Genomic DNA, 27447 nt, shown 5'->3' with positions numbered 1-27447 from the left:
GCGATTGTGGATCTGACGTGAAGCGGAAGAAGGTGGATCCGCAGGATCTAGGGACAGAGATGTCGAAAGGTGAATGGAGAGGGCAGAAGGTCAGGTTGTTGGCCGATCGTGTCCAGAGCAAGGCGGAGCAAGGCAGGCTTGCCGGTTCCTTGACCATTTCCCATCCGCGCTTACACGACAGGCAGTCAGGGGATGCACCTACCTCAGTACTCGACATCTAATGACATGCCTTTGTGAATGTAGCGCTATGGGAGTCAACTACAATACCGAGCGCAAACTCTGCAGAAGAGCACCTGATGTGAGTACATTGTGCGTATATTGTGCCTATCTGTTATGCCTGACGCTGGCATCGGTGCATCATCCTACTCCTAGGGAGACTAAAAGCTCGGAGCTCGTAGCGGCGGCAGTGGGGCGAAGAACGGAAGAACGCGCGCCCTCAGCGGCGTGCCGAGTGGTGTCTGGATTAGCGTGGCCGCCAGGCTTGAGGCAACTCACCTCGAACGAAATGAAGACGGTCACTTCCTCGGCGAAGGGGCGCGGACTCCACGGGGACTGGGGCTTGCAATTCCTGCTGGCCTTTGGCGCTGACAATGGACAGCAGTTGCATATACGTTCCTCGGCTGGGAGTGAGGTATTGTCCGGACGCATGAATGGTGATGACCACCGCGGCTGGAAGGGGATAAACGGGGAGTGTGTGTTGGCGAACATTGATCCGGGGAACGGGGACATGGGATGGTGGACGGGTGTTGGTATCGGTGCTGACATTGTTGGCGCTGGCATTGCGCCAGGAATCGGCATCGGTCCAGGTGCCGCCCAGTATACCCCGTGGCTCGAGTAATGCGCGCTGGTGTACTGGAACCCGCTGGGCGGGTCGTGGCAGGTCCGGAACTCGCAGTGCGGCCCCGGACCTGCGTAGGACGGTTTGGCCTGGGAGTCGGCGTGGACGTGGGCGTGGGAGTCGGCGTGGGAGTGGGCGTGAGCGTGGGAGTGGAAGTAAGGTGTCTCGGGGTGACCACGAGAATGGCAGTGGTGAGACGTGTGGCAGTCACCGCTTTCCTCGCGACGTCCACCATCGGGGTTTTCGGACGCACTAGCACTACTCGGTGCACGCCGGCGGAATCGGGATCCGAAGCGGCGAGGAGCATGACTAGCAGCATGTGCGTGAGCTGGGTGGGGCTGGGTGTGTTCACGCGCTTCGTCGTATGCGCGCCAATACTCCATGTCGATATCTGTGTCGGCGGCCTTACTCGCCCAGATGCCTTGCGACATGTCGTACGTTGCACGCCTTACGGGATCGCAGAGCGTCTCGTTAGCTTCCGAGACGCGTTGGAAGGCTTCCGTCGAGCCGCCGGCCTTGTCGGGGTGGTGTACGAGCGCTAGGTGCCTGTATGCGCGGGCGACTGGGTTAGTTATCGACGCGACGCACGGTGCCACTCACTCTGGGACGGGGAGGCCATGGACGCCACCCCGAGGACGTCGTAGTGCGTCTCCATTGTAGGGGTTTGAGACAAGAGATGAGGAATGAGGGATTGGAGATAGCATCGGTGGGTGACGCAGTCAGTTATGAGTGGAGTGCAGTCTGTTAGAGCCGCCCTGTAGCCTGCAATCTGTGGGTTGCAAACCCCGGCGGCCCGTGCGCGCTTCTTCTGCTTCCCTCACCAGCTTCGTGATGACCGGGTGGCAGGAGCGAATGATGAGAACGGGTAAGCACAGTCGTCAGTGACAAGAGGACAAGGTGGCGAGAATACGGCGTCAGGCAAGGCAAGGGCCGGTAGCCGAAGCGGATCTGGTGGGGTGGTCGCTGGCTGTGCGCTTCTGGGAAGTGATGCGGTGTATGAGAAGACTAGCGAGGGGATGATTCGCTGTACGTGTGGTGGTTCGGGGTGGCGTGGTTTGGGCGTGGGTGGTGGCAGTCAGACACAAGGCAGACGCCAGATCGGAAGCAGATAGAGGGAGAATCATCGTGCGGATAAAAGTGTGCACGAAGTGGCGATCGCGTCAGTGGCGTGGCGGCAACCTCGACTCTCGCAACTGCCCAAGTCATCCCATTGCTATGCGATTAGGTGACAATGCATACATTCCTCTACACTTCTTCGCGCGCGACCGGCACATACCCCTTGCCACCCGCTGCCAGCTTGCGGCGGTACGCGACCCAGCCCTCGGGCGGCACTTCGTACAAGTGGAGGTAGTCGACACCCTTTGCGCCACACCAGAAGTCGGAGCAGTTCTTGGTGACACCGAGATCGAACGGGTTCTGGTCGCGCCCGGCACGAGCCATCCCGCTCACTGCTCTACCCTGAGTGAACTGATCCAGGCCGACAAGGCGGAAGACGGGGCCGGTTATCGCAGCGCCAAGGGCCGAGCAGATTCGGCCAAGCGCACCGCATCGGTGGTGCTGGTGATGGTGCGCTGGGCTAGCGCTGGGTGGGGGCGGGAGGTGGCTGAAGTCGCTCTCGGTGTCGGGCATCGGCACGAAGACTGTCGAGCCGCGCACTGCCCCACTCTGGTCTCGTAGCGAGGTGCCACCGCGTCCGCCCATGTATCCGTAGCGGCCGAGGTTGGAGACCTCGTATGTCGTCATCTGTCTCGCGACCTGCCACAGCTGCGAGCAGCCAAGGATGAACGTCCAACTCAATTGCAAGGTTGCCCAAGCGGCAGTCGCGAGCAGGAAGCCGTCGTGTGCTGCACCGCGGCACACGGTCTCGGAGATGTTGCAGAGTGTAAGCCCCTGGCTTGGTGTCGCTGGTGGAGTGCTCTCGATTATGTAGAAGTAAGCCAACCTGACGAAGAAGATGACGCCGATGACAAGGGTCAGTACGAAGAGTAGGAAGTAGCGGTGGTTGTTGAAACCGACTGACATAAGCCTGGGTCATTGTCGTAGGGCCGCAAACACGTTTGCGCGACTCACCACAGTTCCATATCCACGGGCAATGGTGGTCAAACCTTCCCACACATCGGTTGCACTGTCGGCAGTGTTTGGAGCGCAGCGGTTTGCGCACCATGCAGAAGATGCACCAATTCGTGCCGTTGAGCCTCCCTTGGTCGGTGAGCTCGTCGATCTGTTCCTTCATCTCCTCGGCGTCGGCGCGCGGCACGTATCCTGGGTCGGTGCAGATGGCCTTGACAAACGTGAACACACACGCCGAGAAGCCGGCGATGAACAGTGCCTGGCTCAAGAGGTGGCCGGGCGCGCCAAAGACGAGCCGCGTGAGCCACGCATATCCCACAACCACGAACGACGCCGTGATAATGGCCGCAAAGTAGGGTGAGGTGAGGACGCGGTCCGACATCGGCTTGTCCGCGAGGAGCACCTTGACTGTGGTCTAAATTAGCGACGGAGGAGCAACGCACTCACAATCTGCATGCCTCCAAAGAGGACGACGAAGAGAGGCCATGAGAAGTACCACTCCAGCGAGCCGAACGCAGTGAACGACAGGGAGAGTACCAGGAGCGGGAAAGCGAAGATAATCCCGGTTGTCAAGCGCGCGGAGAAGCGCGCCTGCACGCGTTGCCCGTACTCGTTAAAGTTTGCTTCCTGGAGGGCGCGGTTGAGCGGCGCGGTCGCCTTGAGCTCCTCGGCCATGTCGCGCGGCGTCTTGCCCTGCTCCTCGCGCGCGTTGAAGTCTGCGCCCGCCTGGAGGAGGTGCTTGATGCACACGACCGAGCCCTTGACGACGGCCCAGTGGAGAGGGGAGAGGCCCGCGTGGTCTCGTGTCGTCACACTCGCGCCGTGACCGAGAAGCAGCTCGACGCTGAGCCCGTCGCCTGCTGTCAGCTACTCCAACGCTTAGTCTCACCCTGGTAGGAGGCCCACATGAGCGATGTGTGCCCGTCGCTGTCGGCCTCGTCCACTGCCACGGGCTGTTGGAGCTGCCGTCAGCCCGAGAGAGAGAGAGAGATGACTCACCATGTAGAGCAGTGGCATGACGGCGCTGCTGTGGGTCACGAGGTGGAGGGTGTTGAAGCCTTGTCCGTCGCGGATGTTCGGATCGGCGCCATGGCTCATGAGGAGGTGCATCACGTAGAGATGTCCGTTCCTTTCGTCAGCGCGTCCCCGTCCAACTCACCGTGCAGCCCATTGTAGTGGCGTGGCCTTAAGCTCACCACCAACAGCGTCGACGTCCGCTCCATGCTCCAGGAGCCAGCGACACACCCCGACGTGCGCGTTAATGGATGCCCAGTGCAGCGGTGTGACATCTTGCCCGTCGCGCTCGCTAAAGTCTGTGTGCGGTTCTTCCGCGAGGAGAGCCTCGAGACCTGCAATGTCGCCCTGCTGTGCGAATGCGTGGACAGTGGGCTGTCGTCAGGCTAAAGCTCGGTAGAGAGGGACTCACAGGCGGAGGCAGCTCCTCCATCATGGTCGCGAGGCCGACCTCCTCGCTCATTCGGCCCAACGGGTCATCCTCTAGGCGGCTCGGCGAGCCTGTTGGTGGCGTGGCGGCCGTCGTGGTGATTTTGGGGACGTTGGCCATCACGGATGTGGGTGGATGGATGGCCGAAGTGGAGATGACAGAGAACAGTGCGTGGCGATGCAGACACTTACTGCGGCTGGGATTCCTTGAGCTTGGCGGTGGCAATTCACGTAAATACGCGTTCTTGACCGCGTTGGCTCGTGCAGGGGACGGGGCGAGAATAACAAAGCGAACGGGCCGACAGTTCAACAGCAAGTAAGATACAAGTATGCATGCACTATTGTACACATTGTAGGTTGCACGTCTGGGATGCTGTGCGCTACTGCGTCGTACGCTTTGCAGTCATCCGTGCGTCCCGCCCGTCGCAGCCATTATGACGCCGTCGTCAGACTCGTCGCCCATCTCCTCGTCCTCGTCGCCGTGGATCAGGCCGGGCGCCATCGTCGCGACCGGCGCACCGTCCACGGTTGTGGGTAATCTGTCCGGTTTGCGATCGGCCGTTTCTGAAGTCAGCTCCGAGGTATCTAGTATCTGGAATGGAGAGAGAGACGGCGAGATGTGGAGGCGGAACGAGAGAGCACAACTCACCCCAAGTGCGCCGGTCGAGCGGACATTGCTCTCTGCTCTGATCCGTGTCGAGCCACTTTAGCAGGCAGTGCATGTGAAAGACATGCGTACAGGTGCCCCAGACTGGCGTCAGCTAACTATGGGAGGCAATTTAGCAAACGCACTTAGCGGACAGTCATCACCCGGCATCTTGCACGATGGGCAACAAGACTCGAACGCAAGACGGCAGATGCCGCACTCCTCATCCTCGTCATCATCGTCCATGATCCCACCCGTGCTGTAGTGGTAGAGCTTGTGGGGCTCGGTGGACGTATCCCACTTCCAGACCGCTATGGGGCGGAGGGCGTTGATCGTGACTTTCATCGTCGAGCTGTGACGATACCCGAGAAGTAAGGCGGGACAGAGAGGGGCCCTATGTGAAGTGTGGGGAGTGGGGAGTGTTAAGAAGGAAGGTGAAGAGTTGGCGTGTGGATAGATGTGATGAGAGAGGGTGCAATGTTTGTGTCGAGGAAGGTGGAGGGTGGAAAGGCGTGTTTGTACCAGCCTGTGCCACCGCTATGCACGCAGAAAAGCAATGCCGCTCAGTTCGCCAACCGCCGATGTACCAGTCAACGTCGCGCCGCGTCTCTTCTTTTGTATTCAATGCGCAGAGTCGAGGTGGTGGTCGTAGTGGGAGGTGGAGGTTAATGTTGTGACAACAACATTTCAAGCCCTGTCCAACCCGAACTTCTTGTCGTCCATATCATCACTCGCCACTTATCATCTATCCAAATGGGGTATACCATGTAAGCTCCGTCACTTCGATTGCTGAGCTAACACCAGCCTGATGCAATGGACGCCCGCGGCACCAGCGCGCATGAGCACGTCTGAGCTGGTGCTAAACCGCGTGCTTGAACACTACAATGTATGTCCCCTCCCTTCCTACCAGCCCGGAGCTCGATCTGAGCTCCAACCCCCTCGTGAGCTCAGAGGCCTTCGTCGCTCGCCTCTGTTGTAGTTACAACTGACCACAGATAACCCACCCCCTCCGCTCCTCGATCCAGATCCGGACGTACCGCGCCGCCTTCCCCGACGGCGAGGGGTCGACGACCCGCATCCTCTCCACCGTGACCTACTCCCAACCCATCCCACCGGTACGCGATGTGTCCATGCCAGCGGGAGCGCGGGATGACTGCACGTACCTCTTCCTCGAGGACCGAGGGGTGAAGCCCGCAGCGGCAGCGAGTGAGAAGAAGGGAGAGGGGGGGAAGGAGGACAAGAAGGAGGAGGAGGGAGAGAACAAGAAGGATGGGGAGGACAAGAAGGAGAACACCGACGTCGAGATGAAGGGGGACAAGGAGGACAAGAAAGAGACGAAGGACGAGCCGGTCGAGATTAAGGACGATTTGGAAGAGGACGGGTTCGAGATTATCGAGGCGCCCAAAGACGCTCCTGCCCCGGTCCCCGCCGTAGCGCCGGCGCCAACAGAACCCGCCGCTCCACCCCGCCAGAAGCAGCGGTTCAAGACACTCGCCGTCAAGCCTGCAACGTCTGTCATGCCGACGCTGCACAACCTCCTCTCACCCTTCGTCCTCGGCTTGACGAAGCAGGGACGTGCGGGCGCGAGCACCACGGGCCAGGCGGCCCAGCCTTCCCGTCTCGCAGGCAGCTCACTGGCCATTACCACCCTCACCTTCCCTCCACCCAGCCATCCGCAGCCTCCGCTTGCACTGAGCGTACACGTCCTCCCAAACTCTGCCTCCACGATCTTTCTGGAGGCCGAGTGGGAAGGTGCGAACCCGAGCGACGCGAATAGAGCTGTCCTGGAGGAGTTCCTCCGCGGATGCGTGCCAGACGGCGTGCAAGGAACGGGGAAGGTGTTAACGTGGGAGGGAACCGAAGGAGAAGGGTGGACGGGCCTGGAGAAGACGCGACGCATGACGACAGTCCTCTGCCGTGCGCTGCGAGAGAGCAACCTGATCTAGTGACTTGACGCAGCATTAGAGCGTGATGAGATGAAGATGCTATGCATATGCCACGAGAGTAAATAATGTAGGCTACGCTAACGATACTGCCGTCGCGTTGCCATATGTCGTGTTCGCGAGGCCACGTGCAACGAGGGCAAACTCGTGCAGCGCCTCACGCATCTTACGCGTCGTCCGGCTGCGGAGGACGACGCCCTTGAGACGGGCCTTAGCCTCAGGCGTCGCGCGCGGGTCCGGGAAGCCTGGCTCCGCGAGGATGGTGTCGAGCCAGGCGGCGATGTCCGGCCCGCTGACACGAGTAACCAACGAGGCAAGGAGCTCGGCGAGGTTGGGAATGACTGAGCGCGGCCCTTCTGAGCCGGCGCTGAGCAAGAGTGCACGGAGGAGGCGCGGGCCATAGTGTCTCACCAGACGCTCGGCCGGTTCCTCGAGTGGACTGGGGTACCGCGTGTTGGCGAAGAGGGCGACGAAGAACTCGGCGGATGACTTGAGCGAGAAGCGTTCTTGCGTGCCCAGACCCATGATGCCGAGGGACATGTAGACGTCGATGACGGGTTCCGGGAGGCGAAGGAGCACGCCAGGGAAGCGCGAGCTGACAGCGTGAGAGAACTTGAAGAAGCCCTCCACGACGTCCGGGTTATCCCGCATCGCGCCGTCCGGACCTAGCATGCGCCCGGCCATGACGGCGAGGCGGTTCGCAGCGTCGCCGACCACCTCCCATCGCTCTCTATCTTCCTCAAGTTTACGCTGGTCCTCGAGCGAGTTCTTGTGCTTCTTCAATTGAAGCGAACTCGTCGCCGTGCCGATACGCAGCGTGAGCGTGCTCGCGAGGCTCATCCACAGCGCGCTTGGCGCCTGCTCGCACGCCGTGCACACAAGGGTCAAGAGCGGAAGGGGCGAAAGCGAGATCAGCGTCTCGGAGGACGAGAGCGTCGCCTGCTTTAGAAGGCTCGAGATCGCGTCGGCCACCTCGCTGTCGCCGTTCCACACCTGGATGACCGCGGTAATCGCCTGCTCGGCCCGCTGCCGCAGTGCAACCGTTGATGGCGCCGCGCGAGCCTCCATCATCGCCGCGTCCTTGGCTTCGTCGTCGCCGTCGAGCGAGTCAAACATGTCATCGTCAGATGGCGAGAAGCCCTTGAAGCACGCTGTGAGCGAGTTCATCGCCTGCACGAGGTCTGCCGGGTCCCCAGACGTGACAGCCTGGCCGAGGCGATTGACGATCGGCCCGAGGATGCCCTGCACAGGTCCGATGGCGTCGGCTGGGGCTAACGCCTGGATAACGCTCGTGATTCCTTCGATCACCTTGGTCTGCTCGTCTGGCCCCAGGTCGGCAATCTTGCCATGCAGCTCGGAGAACGCACCGATGTGGTCAACAAGCTTTGTCCGACATATGTCGCACAGCGCCTTGAGCGAGTCCGCAGCTGACGGTGATACCAACCGGGACGACGTGAGCGACGAGACAAGGTAGGAAAGGACGGGCAAGAGGTGGTCGGGGTGGTACTTGAACCATTCTTCGTACGCACGGATGAGGCAGACAAAGGTGAGACGCAGGCGTTCCTCACCAAGGCCAGCGTGTGGGCGGTTGGACAGCCCGCTGATGAGCCGGTCGGAGAAGATAATCGGGAGGGACTTTTCCTCGCCAAGCGGCACCCCCTCGCCGGAGTACCGGATGCAGTGGAGTGTCGCCTCGATGTCCTGCCACGGCGCCTGGTTGGCGATCTTTTCCGACGCCGTCGCTGTCAACGACGACAGCATGTCGTCACGAAGGATATAGTACGCGCCGACGATGACCTCTCCCGCGTCCCGACGCCAAGTGTCGAACGTCTCGCGGTCCTCGCGGTCGAGACCGCCCAGCGACGCCTCCTCACCAGACCCTGGCCAGCGCACCTTGCGTCTTGTGACATCGACGAGCTCACGGAAGAACTGCTTGGCAACAGCCCACGACGCTGACGTCTCATGCGGCTCGGAAAACACGTCTGAGTCCATGATCGCTTCTTGGATGAGAGGGTAGATCGGAAGTGTGAGCTCGGAAACGCTCTCGTCAACGCCTCCAACACCTGCCCACCCGGTGACGCGGAGGATCGTGGCGAGGAACGCCTGGACGTCGGGTTGTTGCAAGCGCGCGACAAGCCATTCAGACGAGTGCTCGACGAGGGCGCACAGCATCTTGGTGAATGCGATGACCGCATCAGAGGGCTCGTCCTCGGTGCTTCCTAGCAAGCCCTGTCCGTTCGGTCCGATAACCCACGCCAACAACGGCTCGGTGAGGATCTTTGACCCCTTGCCGAACTTGAAGATCGATTCGGAGAGGACCTCGGCAATAGTAGTCGACGCGGCAGGGAGAGGAAGCAGGCCGAATATGTGCGGAAGCAGGGCGGAGAGTTCGTCTGCACCAAGGCCGTAGTTGATCCAGCTGTCGGCGCACCTGCAAGCGGCCTCGGCCGCGCGGATTCGGTCCACAGGCGACTGGAGTGGCTCTCCAGTCATACTGTCTGTGATGGCCGCCATAACGGCTGGAACGTCGGAGTCGATGTGACGTCGAAGAGCAGTGCTGGTGTGAGCGGAAGTGAGCGAACGCAGCCCGCGAACGGGCAACAGCCGCTGCCGAAGGCGGTGCAGGATATAACGGACACAGCATGTCACATATGCCAAAGCCAACCGCAGTGCTTCTTCCGCCTCGGTGTGGACTCACCGCTTCTGTTCACTCAGCCCAGCGCGTGCAATCTCCTCAACACAGATCCCACACCACTCAAGAGCCCACAGGCGGACGCGCTGTCTCAGTCCAGTGGTGGCCGATCCTCCGCCGGGCACTGGCGTCGAGTACCCCGACACAGGGGCAGAGGGTGGGAGAGCCGTGGCTCTGGCAAGCGCGTTGGACAACGTCTGAAGCACGGTCGTGATTGGGTCGGGAAAGCGGTAAAATGGGAGGCGGAGGATGAGGGAGGCGAGCTGGGGTTAGTTTGGGCTCGTAATTCGAGTAGCGGCGTGTGGAGGGGTAGCAGAGACACTCCAAGGCATAAGTGAAGGTTGACTGCCTCCAGCACTCCACTCGACACTCACACACCCGAACAGCTTGCGCACGACAATCGCGTTGCCGGGCTGGTAGGTTGTCGTGTTGGTGGGCGAAACGGCCTCGCCGAGTGTCTCAAGGACCAGCGCGAGGAGCGCCGGCTGCATCTCGGCGGGGAGCGTGTCCCTGGTGTGAGCTGATGAACAAAACCCAAACGATCGACTTGCAGCTGTGCTAGAGGAGCGGTCACAGCTAACGCTGCAGCCGTACACTCACCAATCCCGTGAGATCTTGACTTGCGCCGTGTGCGCGCTGAAGAAACGCACGTTCGCGTCATCCTGTTTCGCCAGTCCGGCGATCAATCCCCACGCCTCGGGTCGCGCTTGCAGATCCTGTAGCTGTTGCTGGAGCGACTTGGCGAGTGCGGGCTGGGCGGAGGTTGCAGGGTCGAATAGGTGGAGGATAGTCTTCCGTCAGCGGCTCCTAACAGAGCGAGAGTCAGAGGGAAGAGAGAGTCGACGCACCGCTGCGACCTGGTCTATGTCGCTCGCTGGGAGGACCGGGAAGGCCATCGTCGCTGCCATGGTTGGAGTTGAGGAGATGAAGAAGGTGTGATGTCAACAACTGTGGAAGTTCGACCATGGCCGCCACGTGACCCAGGCATCCCGCCAGGCACGACCCGACCAGTCCTTGCAATCCATAACGAACAGGATAAGCTCTCGCTTTCGTTCCAGGAAACACTAACCGACTGCCACCATAAGGCAGAGAACCGTTAGCTACAGAAAGGACTTCATGGGAGAGAATGTACACTGGATGTGATCCTGGGAAATGGCAGTACACTGGATGCGATCCTGGGAAATGTCAGCTACTCCTGTCACATCCGTTTCCCACCACTCACTCACCTCCCATGCCAATGTCCAACTGCTCGGATTGGTCCCCTCGTTATCACTTACTCCGTGTTCCGTTTGCTTTCCCCTCGGTATTATCCCTCGCACCTAATCGTGTCCCACAGAGTTGCGAGACTTTGCCCAGCGGCAACCCGTACACGTTAGGATGTGACATATCGTCCATTCCTCCTTTCCACGGCCCACACCACACATCACTGAATCTCACGCATCCGTACGCCACTTGGCCTTGGCTGTGCTAAAATTTCCCACCGTCAGTTCCGCTTCTGCACACCATTGGCCTCGGCTGGAGGATAAAAGCAGCCCAACTTGCCCAAGAGTTGCCCCATCCCTCTCTCCACAGTATCATACGGTACTCATACTCCCGAGAGCTCCCCTATCCACATCCATCGCCCATCGCCCAACTCCCTCCCTCACCCTCCTGCCAGGCTCATCCGCACCCCGACCCCTCCCCCTGGGCCTGGCGATCGACTGACACTTGTCGCCTCGCACAGAGAGCATACCCAGCTCTCTGGAAATCTTCTTGATTTTCTTGAAACTGAAACCTGCATACCAATCCCAACTTTCTTGACTACCCAGCATTCGTTCTGTCGCCTCTCGCCTGCTACAACGCCACTCGCCTTACCGACCCCTTTCGCCCAACTCGATCTCTGACATATCACCAACATACAACCAACGCCAACTCGATCTCCGACATATCACCAACATACAACCAACTCACTAACATACAACCAACAGCGGCCCAGCAACCACCATTTTCATACCACCAGCAGCCTACTGACCTTTGCACCAGTAAGAGCGCACTTAGAGAAGATGCTAACCGGAGAACGACATTCTTGCCGCTCGTAATCGACCCCACCTCGACCACTGTCCAACCATCCCAACACCCATGGCCCAACGCCCACTATATTCGCCCACTATTTTCCCCCTCCTGCGGTGGCCATTCATGAGCCACCGTAGCTTGCACCTCCAGGTGCAGTAGGGGATGATTCTTCCTCATTTCACGCCCTTTCCATCTTTTTCCTTAGTTGATCTTCTCCCTTCCTTCCCGTCTCTCCTCCTCATACAGTACAATGATGACACGGGCGGCGTGGAGTGCTTTAAGTGCTTCCAGAGACTTATCTATGTCGAAACCATGGCCAGCCAATTGTCTGAGTACTCTAATCGTATGTATCCACCGCCATTTCCTGCTCCTGCTCCTGTAAACCGTGCCTCAACCTCAGGGTGCAAGTTTGTATGCCTTCATACTGAAACGGGAGTGAAATTCCCTGGTAGGCACCAGGGTAACCGGCCTGGCCGGTTGCCGATTGTCATTGTAGTTCTCGAGTCTGGCTCTTGGAGCTGGGCTGAGGCTGGCTAGGCTGGGACACGCTCAACAGGGACTCGAAAAAATGGTTTTCATACTTACCTTACTTGCTCGGTTCAATGGCCCTCATCCTGCCATCCGAGAGGTTTGCTCCTCGACCATTGCACGGCGACTCATAGTCCTAGTGGAGGGGCCTGCCTTGTGCTGGCTTCGGCTGGTTCACTCGTTCAATATTTGGCTCTGCCTGTCTCCCCTTCGGGGGTAGCGGGCTACCATTTTTGCCATATTTTGCTCCCCGCGATTCTGCACCTTTTCTCCTCATGCATAGACTGTCTGTGCGGAAAGGAGACCAACATGGACCCACGTCCATGAAATCAGTCGCGCCTGCATCCGCCCAGAAATCAACTACGCGTGCATCGCGAGTGCAGATCTGTCACGCCTGAGATGGCGTGCATGCGCCCACCGTAACGTGATCGGATTTACATGCATACACGTATACAACGGGCTGGCATCGCGACGCAAGTTCGCAAATGGTGACATTGTGAGGCTGGTTGAGCATCGGGAGGTGGGCATTCTGTGGTGGTGGTGGTTGGGGGATGTCCGTGTGTGGTGGCGGTACACAGCCCCGCAGACCCATCCTCGCGGGCGATCTCTGTTCTACTCTTCAACTCGTCACAATCGTCCCATTGAGACCGTTGCATCCACCGCTGCAGCCAGCAGAGCTGGAGCAGACCTTCGAGAGCTGGATCCGCACTTCAAATCGCTCTCGGGACAGATCTGGTATTCCCTTCGGCCCCACCCCCCCAACTCCATACACCTGTCTATTGGACGAGGTATGGGACCTCTTCCCTGCGTCCCTCGAGGACAGGGCAGTGGTAGCCAAGTTCTTCGTGGTGGCAGACTACCATTCCCTACGACAGCACCATCTTGATAGGGGAATCAGCGCGACGCGAGTCGGGGCGGGTATTTGCCACGAACCGAGTCTATTCAATGGGGGGGAGGGCGTACCTGGGTGTATATAGGGTTTCTGCCAAACGGTCTATGAAGTGGGGGGGTACTGCGATCACTGGGAAGTGGATATATGGATTGTGGTCTTGGAGGAAGAAGAGGATATGGAACCGTGGTCAAGGTGAGTGCTCAATAGTGGCGGCTGACCTAGCAGGGAGGAACCCAAGTCGAGAGAGAGGAGTCGCTCTTGGTGTTGTTCCATCATGTGAGCTATGGAAAATGGCAAGTGCTTCCACAAGAATACAACCCCACAGAGCTTGACGATGGAGCAAAGTTCAAAAGCCGTGATTGTCGTCGATAGTCCGTTCTGATGTTTGCTTGCAATTCATCTTACACTTGCTTGTTTGCTTGCTTACAGATCAGTGAACTGTGAATGTGCGTGATTGTCTGACAAGAGCCCGCGGATCTCGAGTCACTCATGCCGCCCATTCCAGCAGATGCTACATTGACTGATTCGACGGCTCCAACGCCTAATATCAACCATACTGGACTTGCTCCCAAGTCGATTGATTGGTCAGGCCTTTATCTGTAGCTCGAGGGCCCTCCTAAATACTGCTCCCCATCCCTAACTCGTGCTCCGCTACCATATCGGGCCGCTCGTTTCCCGAGCTGCTGGGATCAAGAGACCGAGACCGAAGCCTCCACAATCGCCCACCTGTCCTGCGCCACCGAGAGGCTCAACTTACCATTGCCAGTGACACCTTTTACTAGATCTGATCCGCGCTCCCCGCAAGGGTCGAGCATAATGGATGGACCAAAAGGATATCTGTAGCTGCCACAGCTCCTCGACGAAGACCTGATTCGAACAGGCGCTCCCGAAGGAAATTGATCGCTCTCTCAGAGACAAGAGATATTCGAGTCAATCGCGTTAACCACTCCGCCACTTCGCCGATGTATGATAAGTGATTGGGAAAGGTTATACCGGGAAGAGAAGGACATCCGCATAACGAATGGAAATGCAGAGCACCTCCGTATGTTGGGGTCTGGACGGTTCCAGAGCTTGTAATCGCGTCTGGCACAGTGGACGCTGCAGATGTGGCATTTGGGCTGTTGCCTGGCGCGCGGCGGACGTGGCAAACGTCGTAAATGTGGCACTGTAAAGCGAGGAAGGAATCTGCGCTCAACGAGTGGCGGACGTGGTGGCTGGCTCGAAGACTCGTCTGTCTGCGTCTGCCGCCGTGGGATTTCTCACAGTCTCGGATAGTGCAGCTAATCCGCATTAAATCGAAACGTATCCCCCATACTGCATGTTTTGTTTTCTCATCGACAATCTCCGCTTCCTAAGAGTGGAATGTGATACAATGAGCGCCCAGGTGTAGTAGGACATGCCAGGCCAACTTGCACGGGATGAACGACAACACAGTGACACTTCTGTCAGACAGTGGCCAACATGGCTGGGAGATACCTTGGGATATGCGGCTGAGGCGCAATACCAGCGTGTGTGGCGGCTCGCCAACGCCTGACATACCGGGTTTGGGAGTTATCGTGCAGTCGCAGAGTCGGGAAGCACCCGCTAGGCCACCACTTCCGCAGTTTTGCCACAAGAGTTATTCAAGGAATTACTGTATGAAGGATGCAGGGCGAGCTTCTACAAGATCAACCTCCAACACCCACCTGTCCACTCCTCCACCAGCCGACAAGTGTACGTCGCATCTCACTACTTTTGGACGCCCACAAATACCTCTAACAGCTGAGCAAACGGGCTGGTCACCCAGGTACTTGGGTAGCTGCTGTCACCTCTCCACGCACTCCCAACCGGACGACAACTCTCCATATCACTCCTCTCCGTTGAACCCCATTGTCCATTCCTTCTGGTCATCCAACGTCGGCTGCACTTCCCGACGACGGGCGGCACCGATGCCCCACCCTATCCAAGCTCGAGAACCAGACATTCATAGGTCGTGTGGCGAAATGGCATCGCGTCTGACTACGACTTCTGCTCCTCCAAGGACGCGTCGTTCATCAGGAGATTGCGGGTTCGACCCCCGTCATGACCTGGGCGCGAGCATGAGCTCGTGTATGCTTTTTCGCCGGGTTAGTTAGGGTTGAGCTGTTGTGAGGGAGATCGTTTTGAGAGCTAGAGATGTTTGATGTCGACGATCAGGTCTGTCTGGCTGGAGTCATTCGTACAGGTCAGCTCGAGCAAAGTCAGGCGCCAGCCAGGTCAGCCGCGTCTATTATCAGTCGGTCAGCCCAACTCCAGTGAGTCCGACGATGTACGAACGAGTCATGGCGATCGCGAAGCGACGGCTGATAAGCGCCGCCATGTCTAATGTGTCTATGCATCTATTCTACGCAAGGGCGAGTCGGTCCGATCTCGACGCGCAGCTCGTTGTGCTCCAGCCGTCCGCGTCAACTTGCATGGTGGGGAAAACACTCGCGGCTGGACATTGGCCGCCACTACACCTCGCCGCCAATCCATGCGAACACGAGGAAGCCGATGCCCCATGGACCGACGGACGCGACGCGCCACACGACGCGCCCTGCAAGACGTGCGGCAACCTGCAGAGGTCCCTTGGCCTTCGCCTCAGCCTTGTGCTTGGCAGCAAGCGGAGCGTCGTCGCGGTGGAAGAAGCCCCGCAGTCCATGATGACGCCACACATACTTGAGCGGGTGCTTACAGCGGTACGGGACAGCCTTGCCGGCCTCGTGGAAGCGGAGGGACTCGGCCGTGGCAGTGCTCGCGTATCGCTGGCACGCGCGGAACGGGCGTCCCGAGATCTCAGCCAAGTGCGCTGCGACAACGCCGCCTGTCACAATCGTGAGCGCCTGCGCGAGGCGTGCAGATGTCGGGGTCTGCGAAGGTGGGGCGCGGGCTGCGGCGCGCAACTCGGCCGCCTCGTCTTCCGCATTGGCAGCGCTGCCATCGACAGGCCCGCCAGCGCGCCGGCTCATCACCGCCTTGACGCGAACCCCGACACGGCGCGTGACATCGAACGTCGCGAAGAAGACGCTGTAGCTCATTCTGGATGTCAGCGGTTCACAGGATTATACGCACGCGTCGCGCGCCACAGCCCAACGCCAGCCAGTCCACCATTGCCGCGACTTGTGCCACGTGTCGTGTGCGAGGAAGGTGCGGAGGGCCTCGACTGGGGAGGAAGGCGGTGGGCCCAGAAGTTGTGCAGATTGCGGAGTAGGCAGGTGCAGGAACCGGGCCGCATTTGCTGACAATGACGAGGCGGACTGCTGAATCAGGCTGCAATGTTAGTGGCGGTAACTGAGGGCCACGCCGGGCCACTCACCGGACAACATTCTCGATGGGCGTAAAAGCAGCACCCTGGATCACCCCGGCGCCAGCGCCTGCGATGGCCGAGAGCAGGGTTGGGTGCTTTGGGATGATCTTTGGTCCTCGGAGGACGTTCTCCAATGTGATCTCTTCCTCGTCTGGTGTGCCTTCGACCTTGTCACCATAATCGCCGTCAATGTCGCCTAGTGGGTCACGAAGGCGGGTAAAGTTGATCAGGTCGTTCTCGTCTTCGGGGTCGCATTCGATGCCACGTTGAAAGTACGGCACCCGAGCGAGCGCCAGGGAGAAGAACGAGTGCGAAGAGAAGAGGAGGAAGCCGAGCGTCGTGTTGACGAGGAGCGGCGGGAGGAGAGATGCGGCCAGGACCATCGGCTGCGAGTTAGTGCCGCAACTCGAACAACCTACCCCGCCCTTGAGTTTGAGGATACTACGGACGAACGTCGGCGAGAGGTTCTGATCGGCGCTCTCGGCGAGCCTGCGCAGGCCTGCCCATGTGTCTACTGTTTGTCAGCTCTTACGACTGTCGCCAGCTCACATCGATTCGGCCGGAAGAGCTTGGACGGGCGGCGAAACAAGAAGCCTGGGGTCAGATCCACCTTCCTTCCGCTTTCCTAGGCACGCACCGATGAATAACAGCAGCGAGCGAGTGAACGCTGCGCCTGCGCTCGTAGCCTTGTTCGGCTGCGGGATGGCTACCTCCTCGCTCTGCTTCGGCACCAGCAACGTTGTTGTGAGCCCATGGTCAACTGGGACATTTAGGTGAGTTGTTAGCGCTGCTGCTTTGCCTGGCAGTCCTGGGATTGCGCAGCTCAATGGCGGCCCAGATGGTGACAAGAGCACTGGTTGACGCCGCGAGTCGGCTCGTGGTGTCGAGGGAGACGTAGTCATGAGCTGGGCATGATTGAGGGAATGTTGAGCGTGGGCGCGAGAACTGAGCGATGGAGCAGCGAGGAAGGATGCAGGAGGCGCGAGAGGGAGGGCAAGCCAATTGAGTGATGGCCACCTTTCGAGGGAGATAGTTGGCGCTCAAAAGGTTCCGTCCGTTTCAGGCACAGTGACTGGAACACGCGCTTTTGGCACACGCACCCATGCTCCTTTGTCGTGGCTCAGCTTGACCGTCCCAAGGGTAATGCAATGTATTAGCCATCACAACCAGCACACAGAGAGGGCGAAAACCGACTAGAGAGGATGACTGAAGGAGAGGCAAGTGCTGGCTTATGTTGTTGTCAAGTGTTTGCAGTCACGCCCATCCTGTGCTCCTTGAGCTGTGTAGCTTTCAAGGGAGTGCGGGCGAGTGATCGAAAGAGGTTGAAATACCTGGACCGCCCCTGTGCCCTCGATCCTCGAATGACTTGGAGAGAACAGAACAGCAGGGGATGAGGGCAAATCGAGGTCCGTTTCTATGGCTCAGGGTCACATACATCAGTGGGTCACCAATGAATCATTCTCGCCTTAGCTCCCCTTCGTCCGTTGGCTTGGTTGGCTATTTAGGGGCAGGTCTGAGTAGGTGGAATCATCGTTTTAGACGAGCGACATGACAAGATGGGCATGGCACAGAGTGTCTCACGTTCCGTATCTTCAGCCTACAGATGACAATGGGAAAGTGACTGGCTCTATCCTCTGACTAGTGTGGGGTATTCACACACCTTTGGTGAGATGCGATAACGCAAAGTATGGTAGTCTCGATTAGGCTGCTTGGTACTAGACCCTGAAGCTTAACGATCAAGGATAGCTGGGATAGCAAGACGGCACGAGGGGATCACGGCACCATGACCCCGTTCACCGAAGTAGCGAACCACAGCACAATCTCCATCTGTCCTGTGACACCTGCGACGCCTTTTCTCCCCCTCCTGCCTCTCCACAGTCCTCCATTCACTTGCCCACCGTGACAGGGTGCTGCGATCGCTGTAACAGGAGCAGATGGCTTGATGGTCGAATTACTGATGAACAAGCTCCGCGGCTCCTTGTCCTTTTCTCCTTACCTGGTGCGAGGGGTTGGAGAGTGGGGCGAAGAGGTTAAGACAAGCAAGGAGGCGCGTGCGGCCATGGGATGGGTGTGACTAGCTGTCGGCACTGGTAGGCTCGACTTTGAATGCTGCTGAAAGGTTCGGACGGCATGACGGCAGGGGCCACCTGCCGTTTCCCACTCTGTACGGTATCTGCAGGGAGAGATTTGGATGCTTGGCGAAGAGGAGCAGGAGCGGTGACGCAGCCACCGCGCATTTTGGGTAGCTGGATAGCTGAAGGGTTCAATCCTCACCGGATCTGCTACTAATTGTTGTCGGATATCAAGGGTATTCCGAGTTCAAACTGGACCTGCCTTGGCCCTACTGTCTCGGCCCATTGAACCATTCGCAAGCCAGGCAAAGCTTAGGCGTTATTCTTGCCGTTTGGCGCAGAGTGTGCTGTGGTCTAAACCGCCGCTGCCCTCGCAGTGTCAGCGTTCATGTCCAATGTCCACGGCATACGCAAAAGTCAGGAGCCGGGAGCGGGAGCCAAAGCCTTCCGGCGTGCCAAGTCAGAAGCCAGAGGCAGTCCACACCTTGGTTTCATCCTGTCAGGTCCCGCCGTTGACCTGGTCCTGGAAGTGTGCCCGAGATCTCAAGAAACACCAGACGACATCAGCCGCCAGGTGGAGAGGATGGTGGGTATGTGCGCCACCACCCGACGCCCAGGCCCCAACAAGTCTCCTTTGAGCGTCACTGCTGCTTTAAACCGCCTCAGTCGGCCCTGCCAGCACTTCAGGCATTTGGCGCGATGCAAGCGCAGGGCTGAGCGTTTTGCCCCCATGCCTTATGCGCATATCCAATACCTCCTACATATTTCCCCTGCATGCTGCGTGCATGGTCTCTGCATGCTGCCTGTTCATTGCCACCCAACTGCGAGTGACCTGGACAGAACGTTCCAGGGTTCAAACCAACCAAAATGGGCGCAGATCATCTGTGTCGCGGCCCGTTCCCTGGGTCGGCTAGGCCCCTCAACCCACAACCCACCGGTGAGCTTACGGCGTGGGCTTGTGGGGAATTGCGGGCACTGGGCACCGGGCTATCAGGCTTAGGCTTCAGCTGCGCGACTCATGCTCGAGGTCCAACAATCTAGGATAGTTAGGCCTTAGGATAAGATCCCACGCATCCAACGACAAGCAGCAAGGGAACTCCTTTTTTCTTTCCCAATTCCCAAGGGGCACAACGAGAATCCACCTCACTGCAGGTACCTGGGTCGGGAATTCTCATCCTTGCATCTAGGCTCCATTCCCATAACTCGTTACACCGCTGCTGGCTTGCTAGGCGGCAGCCCTCAGAGCCCAGAAGAGGGTCAATTGCATTCGTGTCCACCGCATTATTGCTTCCTTTGCTGCCGCTATCTCACTCCGCCTCACACTGGGCCCTTGGGCCAGCAAGCCCGCCCTCGCGTGATCCTCCTTAAGCCACCTCCCCATATACTAATCCCTGCCACTCCCTTGCCGGGCCTGCCGCATTGCAGCGGCCATGTTACTCGGAAGACATCGTTGAGTGTGGCTTGGAGTCAACTCTACAGGCCCTCAACTCCCTCAATCCTCTCGGCTCAAGCGTAACACCCGTACACCCCAACCCACCCCCAATCCAATGGTTCATGGTCCACGTCCAAACGGCCACTAGCGGCGTAAGCAAGGAGCGCGCACCCAACACAAAGGCGGAAGGGCCGTGCATCTCTTGTCCCTCTCACCGGCCACCTCGCCTCCGCCTCCTTACCTCCTTCCCCTTCTTCTCCCTTTAGTCCTTCCTCCACTCACGTTGGTGCTGTTGGCTGGGCGCATCACCTCGCCTCGCTCCCACAATTCCACCCCACAAGGGCAAACGTTAGACTACGTCCTCTCTTATGCCCCACCCCCTCTCTTGCCTTTCCCCCACTCACTCTCCCTCCTTCATCTTTTCTTCTTGTCACTATCCTCCTCCATTCACTCCTACCACCGCTTCCGTATCTCTCGATCGTAACCCGTCGCCACTGCTCCAAGCCAACACTCCCTTCCGCACACCTCACAACGAGGTAACCATCCCTGCTACCGCATGGCGAGCGCGCCGCATTCATCCAACCTGCTTCCCTCTTCGCAATGCCCTCTGGAACACTGTCGTTCCTCGTTGGGTTGACCAGCGCTAGCTTGCAACAGTCGGCCAGATTCAGGACGGTCATTCTACTCGTGATCCTCATTGTCTCTGCATGTGCGGAAACAGCCAGCCTGGTTGCATCATCAGTGTGAGCCTGATGGCGCTATCCACTCCCGCGCCCACTCTCCTCGTCGCGTCTGTAGTACTTGTAGAAGGTGCTTTTGTGGTGGTTGGTTGTATCGACCACCAGCGTACCAGCTGTTGTCAGCGCAATCGCGACCAGTCGAAGTGGAGGCTTGGATCACGGAGGTTGATTCAACTCCGTGATTGAAGTGCCACATGGCGCGGTAATAGCGGAAATATTGTGATTGGCAATCAACGTTGAGGATTTGGAATCAAGATTGTAGGAATCGGAGACGGAAGGCGAGATCGGCAAGGGAGAATGAGTCAATTAGGCAATCCCTGGCGTGGTATGTGTGGGTCATTTGGTGATATTGGCGGCCTGGCGGTTGACAGTGCTCTGTGCCACCCAGTGAACCCAGGGGGAAACTAAATTGGAATAGGGCCAGGAGGGACTCCATGGCAGAGTTTGCCACTATAGGTTATCCTATCGGCACTGTAGCCCAGGCCTAGTCGGGGTTTTGGCGATTTTGGGGGTCAATGTTTACCGCTACGCCCCCTTCGTTGGCTCCATTGGCCCTCGTTGTCACAAAGCCCCTCGGGTTTGGTGGGGGTTCGGTGGACTCGGTGGGCTCTGGAATAACCCTTTGAGTCGCACTTTCCCTCCCCCCTCCTTTGCCTGGTTTGCATCCAACCCATCCACACCCAATACCCACACACACCACCCACGCCCTCGCCCTTGCTCCTTCTCCCTCTTTGCTCCGTTATTCTTCCCTCGTCTCTCCTCTTGTCCCTCCGTTAATCTTCGTACCACGTCAACACGCGTTGCACGCCCCTCTCCCTCTCCCTCTCTCTCTTCCTTCTTCCCCTATCCCCACACAAGCCTCGCACACCGCGTTACTCCCGCGCCCCCGTAGCTCGCGACTGATTGCCTTGGCCTCTCCCTTTGTACGTCCCCGCCTCCTCCTCACACCATCCGGCTCCACAACACACAGCACGCCGCCGCCTCAGCACGCCCTCCTCTTGTCCTTTCCCTACTAGCCTCCTTTCTCCTCGTCTCTGGCGTTGTGTCCTGGAACCAAACAATCTAATCAGACAGCAAAGGACGCGCGCTACCGCCCCACTTGGCTTCTTCTTTGCAGAGAACACTTGCGGTGAGTGATGATCAGAAGGTCCAGTCATGGATGCCCACGATGCTGACGCGGGCGACCGACCATGGATCATCCACCCTTTCCTCCTGCTACTCTCGTCTCTCCATCCTACTCCTTGCACCCTCACTGCATCATGTCATCCACCTCGACTTCGACGACTACATCTAACATGGCTTGGCTCATATCTGCTCATGTGTTTGGATTGTGCCACCTGACCGTTGCCACCCACCGCACAGTGGTCAACTGAGACCGCGATTCATGCACACACAGTCGACTTCAACGGCTGTTCATCCAGGACACCTGGGACAGCATTCGCTTAACGTGAGTGCGTGCTGTGAGCATCGTTTGACCATAGCCCATCTACATGTATCCCAACAGCAGCGCCCACCAGCGCAACACGGCGAGCCCCCGCGCTTACGAAGCGGGTGCTGCCGGAGCGCAGAATGGTGACGACCAGTACAACTATCAGGCCGCCGGCTTCGGCGGTCTTAGCGGGTACAACTACCAGAGCCAGATGGGGTGAGTGGACGTCCAGACGAATAAACATGCAACTAACTTTGACAGCATGTACAACACTTCGCCCCAGCTCCCCTCAGGGTCTCGCCGAACTTCGAACCCAAAGGCTAGCCCGACTCAGCCAGCGTCGGCCACGGCCACCACCTCGCCTTCGGCTTATTACCCTCGCCAGACTCAGCAAGCCGATGTGACCCAGTCGCCCTACCAGCAGAACGCCCAGCCCCACCTGTCTCAGCAGTACGGCGGCTACTACCCCCACTATGACCAGTACGGCGGGCACCATCCGAGCCAGTGGCAGCAGTCTTACAGCGCCCAGTCCAACTTTGGCCAGCAGAGGCAATCTTCGTCTGGCTCCATGCCGACTGGCGCGACTGCGAGCACAAACGACGCCGCCCAGTCGTCAAGAGCATCTGGTGGGTCATTCGACTACTCGACATCGCAGGGCCAGCAGCAGCAGCAGCAGCAGTACCAGAACTGGGACCCCTCCAGACAGGCACAGGGCCACCAGTGGGCTCAGCAGGCCTCGGCGCAGCAGCCATCGCAGCAGCAGCAGGCGTCTTCGCAGGGAAGTTCGCAGCAACGCAGCGGCGGCAGCAGCGCTGGCCAGCAGGCTAATGTTGTCAACTCCAGCCCCTGGCAGGGCTACGGCGCCGGTGCACACCAGCCGTTCCCTCCTCCGCCGCAGCCTGTGACTCACTTGGGTGGTCAGATGCCACCGGGCCAGTATAGTGGTGGGTGGCAGCAGTGGCAGGGACAGCCCGGCTATGGCGGTTACCCTCCTGCTCAGGCTCAGCCTACAGCGGCGCCTCCAACCACCGTTCCTCCTGCCGCCACCACAACTGCTCCGCCTCCAGCTGCTGCCCCACCTGCGCCGGTCCCCACAACCAAGGGCAAGAAGAGCAAGAAGGAGGATGCGGCCGCTGCCGCAACCTCGCCAGTGCTTGGTAAGCGTAGCTCCGACGACGGCCACGACGACAGCGAGAAGAAGCATAAGACGAAGAAGAGCAAAAAAGATGAGGCCAAGCCTGCGCCCAAAGCTCCCACCAAGTCGCACCTCAAGCCCCCCCGACAGGCACCTTCAGCCTGGCAGCTTTTTTTTGCAGACGAGCTCAACAAGGCCAAGGCGGCCGCTGCCGCAGAAGCTGGGTCCACACCTGGCGGCACCCCTATCCATCCCAAGCTCAACGTCGCACAGATTGCCAAGGACGCAGGTGCTGCTTACGCTGGCCTGACCGAGGACCGCAAAGCTCACTACGCCCGCAAGGTCGAGGAGGGCAAGGTGCAGTACCAGAAGGACCTGGCTGCTTGGCAGGCAACCCTCACGCCTGAGGACATCAAGGCCGAGAATGCATTCCGAGCTCAGCAGCGAAAGGACGGCAAGTCGCGTAAGGGCAACCTCAAGGATCCGAACGCGCCCAAGAAGCCTTTGTCGGCCTACTTCTTGTTCCTCAAGGGGATCCGCGAGAACGACGACTTGCGCAAATCTGTGTGGGCCGAGGAGAGCGAGACGACGCGCCAGAGCGTGCTCGCTGCCGAGAGGTGGCGTGGTCTCTCTGATGATGAGAAGAGGGTGGGTAGTACTAATTCTGGACCCAACTCACGACGCGCAGCCGTACCTCCAGCAGGCCGAGAAAGACAAGCAAGAGTACGAAGCTCTACGCAAGATTTACGAAGACGATGCGGCTGCCCGCCAGCGTGGCGAGGCTCAAAGCGACCGCCCAATCTTCAAAGAGATTGAATCAGCCGTGATCAATCCCCCCAAGTCTCTGTTGGAACCGCGTAAGGAGGGCGACTTCCCTACTGGGTCTGACGCGCCCAAGGTTAAAGTCGGTGCTGGCACCGCGGCGAAATCGAAGACGACGACGACGAAGACGAAGAAGGACGATGATTTCTCAAAGATACCAACAACGATCAACCCGGCGTCGACAACCTTTACGGTTGTACACGAGTCGACGCCCGATCCCGATACCAACCCGCTCGCCACGACGGGCAGCGGGTTCGGCCCCACTCTCGAGATGGACGAGTTTCGCGGATTTGAGGACATGGAATTGACAGGCCTTGAGGGCATGACGGGCCATGGCGAGTCAGCTGAGGGACAGTGGGACCACTTGGGGTACATGGACGGTGCAGAGGGTGGCGATGTCGAGGCGGCCTCTGCCGCTGTCGCTGCTGCGACTGCGGCCGTTGAGCGCAAGGCCAAAGCGTAGGCAACCTAGCCCGCAGCGGCGGTCTGCAGACCCTTTCTCTGTTGTATTCCATGTTGCTTTTTTGGTCACATTTCTCTCTCTCGGTCTGCCCCTATAGTTTGTACCAGTTTCGTAGACGAAATGTGATAAGAACCTCGACTTGTAACGCATGGCGGAAATGGGTTTCTGTGTGCAATCGCTCAACCCTTGAGTATTCATGGTACGTGTTACAACTCGCGCACGCCACGCTCCACGCGCTCGCCGGGGATCGCCTCAACCTCGTCCACCTGCCGCCCAAGAGCCCCTTCCATGCGCCGCTTGGCCGCCTGGAGGAGCTTGCGCTCCTCAGTGTCCTCCAGCTCCAGCGCCCGGGCGATATCCTCAACCTCGACGGCCGCCAGAGCCGCCCGCAGCCCTGCACCCCCTTCCACAGGCCTAGGCATACCGCGCTCCTCGCCCTCTTGAAGGAAGAGAGGTCCGAATGCCCACGCCCGCGACGCCGCCAACGCATCAACAGCGGTCGTGAGCGCCTCTAGACCTGGTAACGATAAAGTGTGAAGTCGGTCAGCCAGCATGACCAACACGGGGTAATGCAAAGCATAGGCCATGGTGAAAAGCAGTGGATGTGTCGATTCTGCGTCAACTCTAGTACTCAGATAGACGTACCAGCAACTGCGCCGGCTCCAGCCAGGGCCGCACTCGCCTCCACCGCAAGGCCGACGTTGGCGCGCCAGTGTGTCCGAGCCTCGCGCGCGAGAGACGCCGCATCCTGGGGCAAGTGAGCGAGTATGGCGGCACGGATTGCGGTTGTGATCAGCTCGCGCGGCAGCTGCTTGGGCGGCAGAGCGCGGATGTCGGCCAGTGCGCGGGCAGCATCTTCTGCATCCTGGGGAACAGTGGCACGGTAGGTGGACGCGTACTCGACGTGCTGGCGGTCTTTCTTGGATGGGCCCGCTTGGTCGGTGCTGAGAAACCACTGCTGTCAGCTCTCCAGACTCTGCGAGCTGGTTAGGAAAATGAGAGGAGACTCACACCCCGCTCAGTATACCCATGCTCAAGCTTGTATTCTGTCCTGGAGCGGACGACGGCTGTGGCGATCCGGCGTGCGCGCGCGTCAGCCTTGGTCTCCCCCAAGTCTGGAGCTGGAGATGGGGGGGCAAAGCGGGGAGAGGGCGGCGCAGGTGTGCCCTCTGTCGAGGTGGCGGCTGAGTGGATGCCGGGAAGGTCGAGGGGATTGTCCATGGTGAGTGGGTGTCAACAATGTGGCCGGCCAACTTTTGCGACCTCCACTCTTCTTAGCCCAAGTTCTGCGGCGTGGATTCGAAGGGCGTCCCCGTTCAGATAGTTCTCCGGTGCAGAATCGAAGTGCGTCCACCTCCACTCCCAGCCTCCAGAATGTTGTTGACGGAAATTTCCCTTAACTGACAACACCCATCTTATCGCCATCTCACGATGAACTACGACCACCTCCTATCCTCCATGGCGGCGTCTGGTGCCTGGTGCTCAGACGGGTTTACGCTGCAGCAGGTTGAGGGGATGGGCGCTGGTGCGATCGCCCGCCGTCCGATTCCCGCAGGAACGCCGCTCTTTCATCTCCCCCTGTCGTACCTCCTCACACCGTGGACCAGTGCCGTCGGTCCGGCCCTCGCTGCCGACGGGGGCGCGCAGGAATGGGAGCAACTCGCCGAGAAAGGGTGGGCACAACTCATGCTGGCTATGATGTACGAGAGCAGCCTCGAGCAGTCCAAATGGGCGGGATACCTCGCGACGATGCCGAGTGAATTTGGGGCGCCGATGTGGTGGTCCGACGACGAGTTGGTAGGATTGAAGGGGACGGATATTGAGGGTGAGTTCTTTGGTTTAGCTAGCTCACACCAGACCGTATCGGGAAAGCGTCCGCGAATGACCTCTACACTTCAACCTTGGAGCCGCTCATGACGGCCCATCCTGCCCTTTTCCCCCCGGGATCGGAGCACTTTAGCCTGCGCGCTTTTCACGTACAGGGCTCACGTATCCTCTCGCGCAGCTTTACAGTACCCCGCACGCGTGCTGGTGGTCCCCCGCCCGGTGTAGATGAGGACGGGGACGAGGAGGAGGAGGAAGAGGTGGCCGTCATGGTGCCTATGGCTGACATGTTGAATGCGGCTTATGAGATGGACAATGCGCGCCTCTTCGCGGACGGCGGGGACGACGACGAGGCTGAGGCTGAGGGCGTTGAACGCGCTGAGTTTGGAGAGGGGTATACGATGATTACGACCAAGGACATTGCCGAGGGCGAGCAGATTGTAAGTTCCTCCCTCCAGAGAGGAGCTGATCCAAGTACAACACGTACGCTTCGCCTCCCAATTCCGAGCTGCTGCGCAAGTACGGGCACGTTGATGACTTGCCCCTTTCCCCTCCCATCCTCGCCCTCCTCACACCCGAGGAGATAGGGAACCATCCTCGCGGAAATGCGGGCGACGACGTCGAGGTCCCCGGCGACCTTGTCGTCGCTGCTGCTGGTGCCTCCAATCTTGAAGAGAGGGTAGAGTGGTGGCTCGAGGAGGGGCAGGAGGACGCTTTTGCCCTGTCGTATCCTGAGGACGACGAGGTTCTTCCGCCCGCACTTGTCGCGTTCGCGCGTCTCCTTTCCTCTGATGCTGAGTGGGCGCGCGCCAAGGGGAAGGGCAAGCTCCCGCGCCCGACATTGGACGCCTCGAGTGCCAAGATTATCGGCAAGGCCATTGCGGTCCGGAGGGCGAAGCACGCTACGACCCTGCAAGAGGATCTGGAAATTATCGCTGGGCCAGCTGGACGCGCTCGCGATGCCGCCGTGGTGCGCCTCGGCGAGAAACGCGTACTGGGCGTGGTTGGGAGGCTAGTGGCGACCGAGGAGGAGAGGTTGCGGAAGGAGGAGGGCGGGAAGCGAAAGGCCGATGACGCTGGCCGGCCGAGCAAGCGGCGCAGATAGAGGTGATATATGCATGG

General features: G+C 59.2%; 9 protein-coding genes across 9 annotated transcripts; 3 read left to right on the top strand and 6 right to left on the bottom strand.

Moving 5' to 3' along the window:
* Window positions 1–377: 377 nt before the first annotated feature.
* CcaverHIS019_0304650 (uncharacterized protein) lies at window positions 378–1493 on the bottom strand (the record flags this gene model as incomplete). The annotated part of the gene is made up of 4 exons (XM_060598915.1): window positions 378–458; window positions 496–908; window positions 1092–1400; window positions 1439–1493. 4 exons carry the CDS (start codon window positions 1491–1493, stop codon window positions 378–380), a joined length of 858 nt encoding a protein of 285 aa, XP_060455660.1.
* Window positions 1494–2083: 590 nt separating this feature from the next.
* AKR1 (uncharacterized protein) lies at window positions 2084–4472 on the bottom strand (the record flags this gene model as incomplete). The annotated part of the gene is made up of 7 exons (XM_060598914.1): window positions 2084–2853; window positions 2909–3323; window positions 3356–3765; window positions 3798–3870; window positions 3908–4037; window positions 4068–4297; window positions 4335–4472. 7 exons carry the CDS (start codon window positions 4470–4472, stop codon window positions 2084–2086), a joined length of 2166 nt encoding a protein of 721 aa, XP_060455659.1.
* A 282-nt stretch (window positions 4473–4754) lies between these two features.
* On the bottom strand, window positions 4755–5342 carry APC11 (uncharacterized protein; the record flags this gene model as incomplete). The annotated part of the gene is made up of 3 exons (XM_060598913.1): window positions 4755–4915; window positions 5001–5102; window positions 5144–5342. The coding sequence occupies 3 exons, from the start codon at window positions 5340–5342 to the stop codon at window positions 4755–4757; spliced, it is 462 nt and encodes a 153-aa protein (XP_060455658.1).
* Window positions 5343–5750: 408 nt separating this feature from the next.
* Window positions 5751–6943, top strand: CcaverHIS019_0304620 (uncharacterized protein; the record flags this gene model as incomplete). Its single annotated transcript, XM_060598911.1, has 3 exons — window positions 5751–5764; window positions 5802–5883; window positions 5993–6943. The coding sequence occupies 3 exons, from the start codon at window positions 5751–5753 to the stop codon at window positions 6941–6943; spliced, it is 1047 nt and encodes a 348-aa protein (XP_060455657.1).
* A 72-nt stretch (window positions 6944–7015) lies between these two features.
* CcaverHIS019_0304610 (uncharacterized protein) lies at window positions 7016–10540 on the bottom strand (the record flags this gene model as incomplete). Its single annotated transcript, XM_060598910.1, has 5 exons — window positions 7016–9497; window positions 9639–9895; window positions 10007–10142; window positions 10233–10423; window positions 10481–10540. The coding sequence occupies 5 exons, from the start codon at window positions 10538–10540 to the stop codon at window positions 7016–7018; spliced, it is 3126 nt and encodes a 1041-aa protein (XP_060455656.1).
* Window positions 10541–15575: 5035 nt separating this feature from the next.
* CcaverHIS019_0304600 (uncharacterized protein) lies at window positions 15576–17310 on the bottom strand (the record flags this gene model as incomplete). The annotated part of the gene is made up of 6 exons (XM_060598909.1): window positions 15576–16140; window positions 16174–16371; window positions 16418–16794; window positions 16828–16922; window positions 16958–17002; window positions 17046–17310. 6 exons carry the CDS (start codon window positions 17308–17310, stop codon window positions 15576–15578), a joined length of 1545 nt encoding a protein of 514 aa, XP_060455655.1.
* A 3857-nt stretch (window positions 17311–21167) lies between these two features.
* CcaverHIS019_0304590 (uncharacterized protein) lies at window positions 21168–24501 on the top strand (the record flags this gene model as incomplete). The annotated part of the gene is made up of 9 exons (XM_060598908.1): window positions 21168–21254; window positions 21545–21575; window positions 21727–21781; window positions 22015–22099; window positions 22134–22297; window positions 22343–23864; window positions 23905–23939; window positions 24058–24073; window positions 24115–24501. 9 exons carry the CDS (start codon window positions 21168–21170, stop codon window positions 24499–24501), a joined length of 2382 nt encoding a protein of 793 aa, XP_060455654.1.
* A 206-nt stretch (window positions 24502–24707) lies between these two features.
* CcaverHIS019_0304580 (uncharacterized protein) lies at window positions 24708–25722 on the bottom strand (the record flags this gene model as incomplete). The annotated part of the gene is made up of 3 exons (XM_060598907.1): window positions 24708–25018; window positions 25147–25456; window positions 25513–25722. The coding sequence occupies 3 exons, from the start codon at window positions 25720–25722 to the stop codon at window positions 24708–24710; spliced, it is 831 nt and encodes a 276-aa protein (XP_060455653.1).
* Window positions 25723–25932: 210 nt separating this feature from the next.
* On the top strand, window positions 25933–27430 carry RMS1 (uncharacterized protein; the record flags this gene model as incomplete). The annotated part of the gene is made up of 3 exons (XM_060598906.1): window positions 25933–26326; window positions 26359–26765; window positions 26801–27430. The coding sequence occupies 3 exons, from the start codon at window positions 25933–25935 to the stop codon at window positions 27428–27430; spliced, it is 1431 nt and encodes a 476-aa protein (XP_060455652.1).
* Window positions 27431–27447: the final 17 nt, after the last annotated feature.

The sequence above is a fragment of the Cutaneotrichosporon cavernicola genome, assembly GCF_030864355.1.
Source record: "Cutaneotrichosporon cavernicola HIS019 DNA, chromosome: 3".
Taxonomy (NCBI): domain Eukaryota; kingdom Fungi; phylum Basidiomycota; class Tremellomycetes; order Trichosporonales; family Trichosporonaceae; genus Cutaneotrichosporon; species Cutaneotrichosporon cavernicola.
This window is presented reverse-complemented; position numbering and strand designations above follow the sequence as displayed.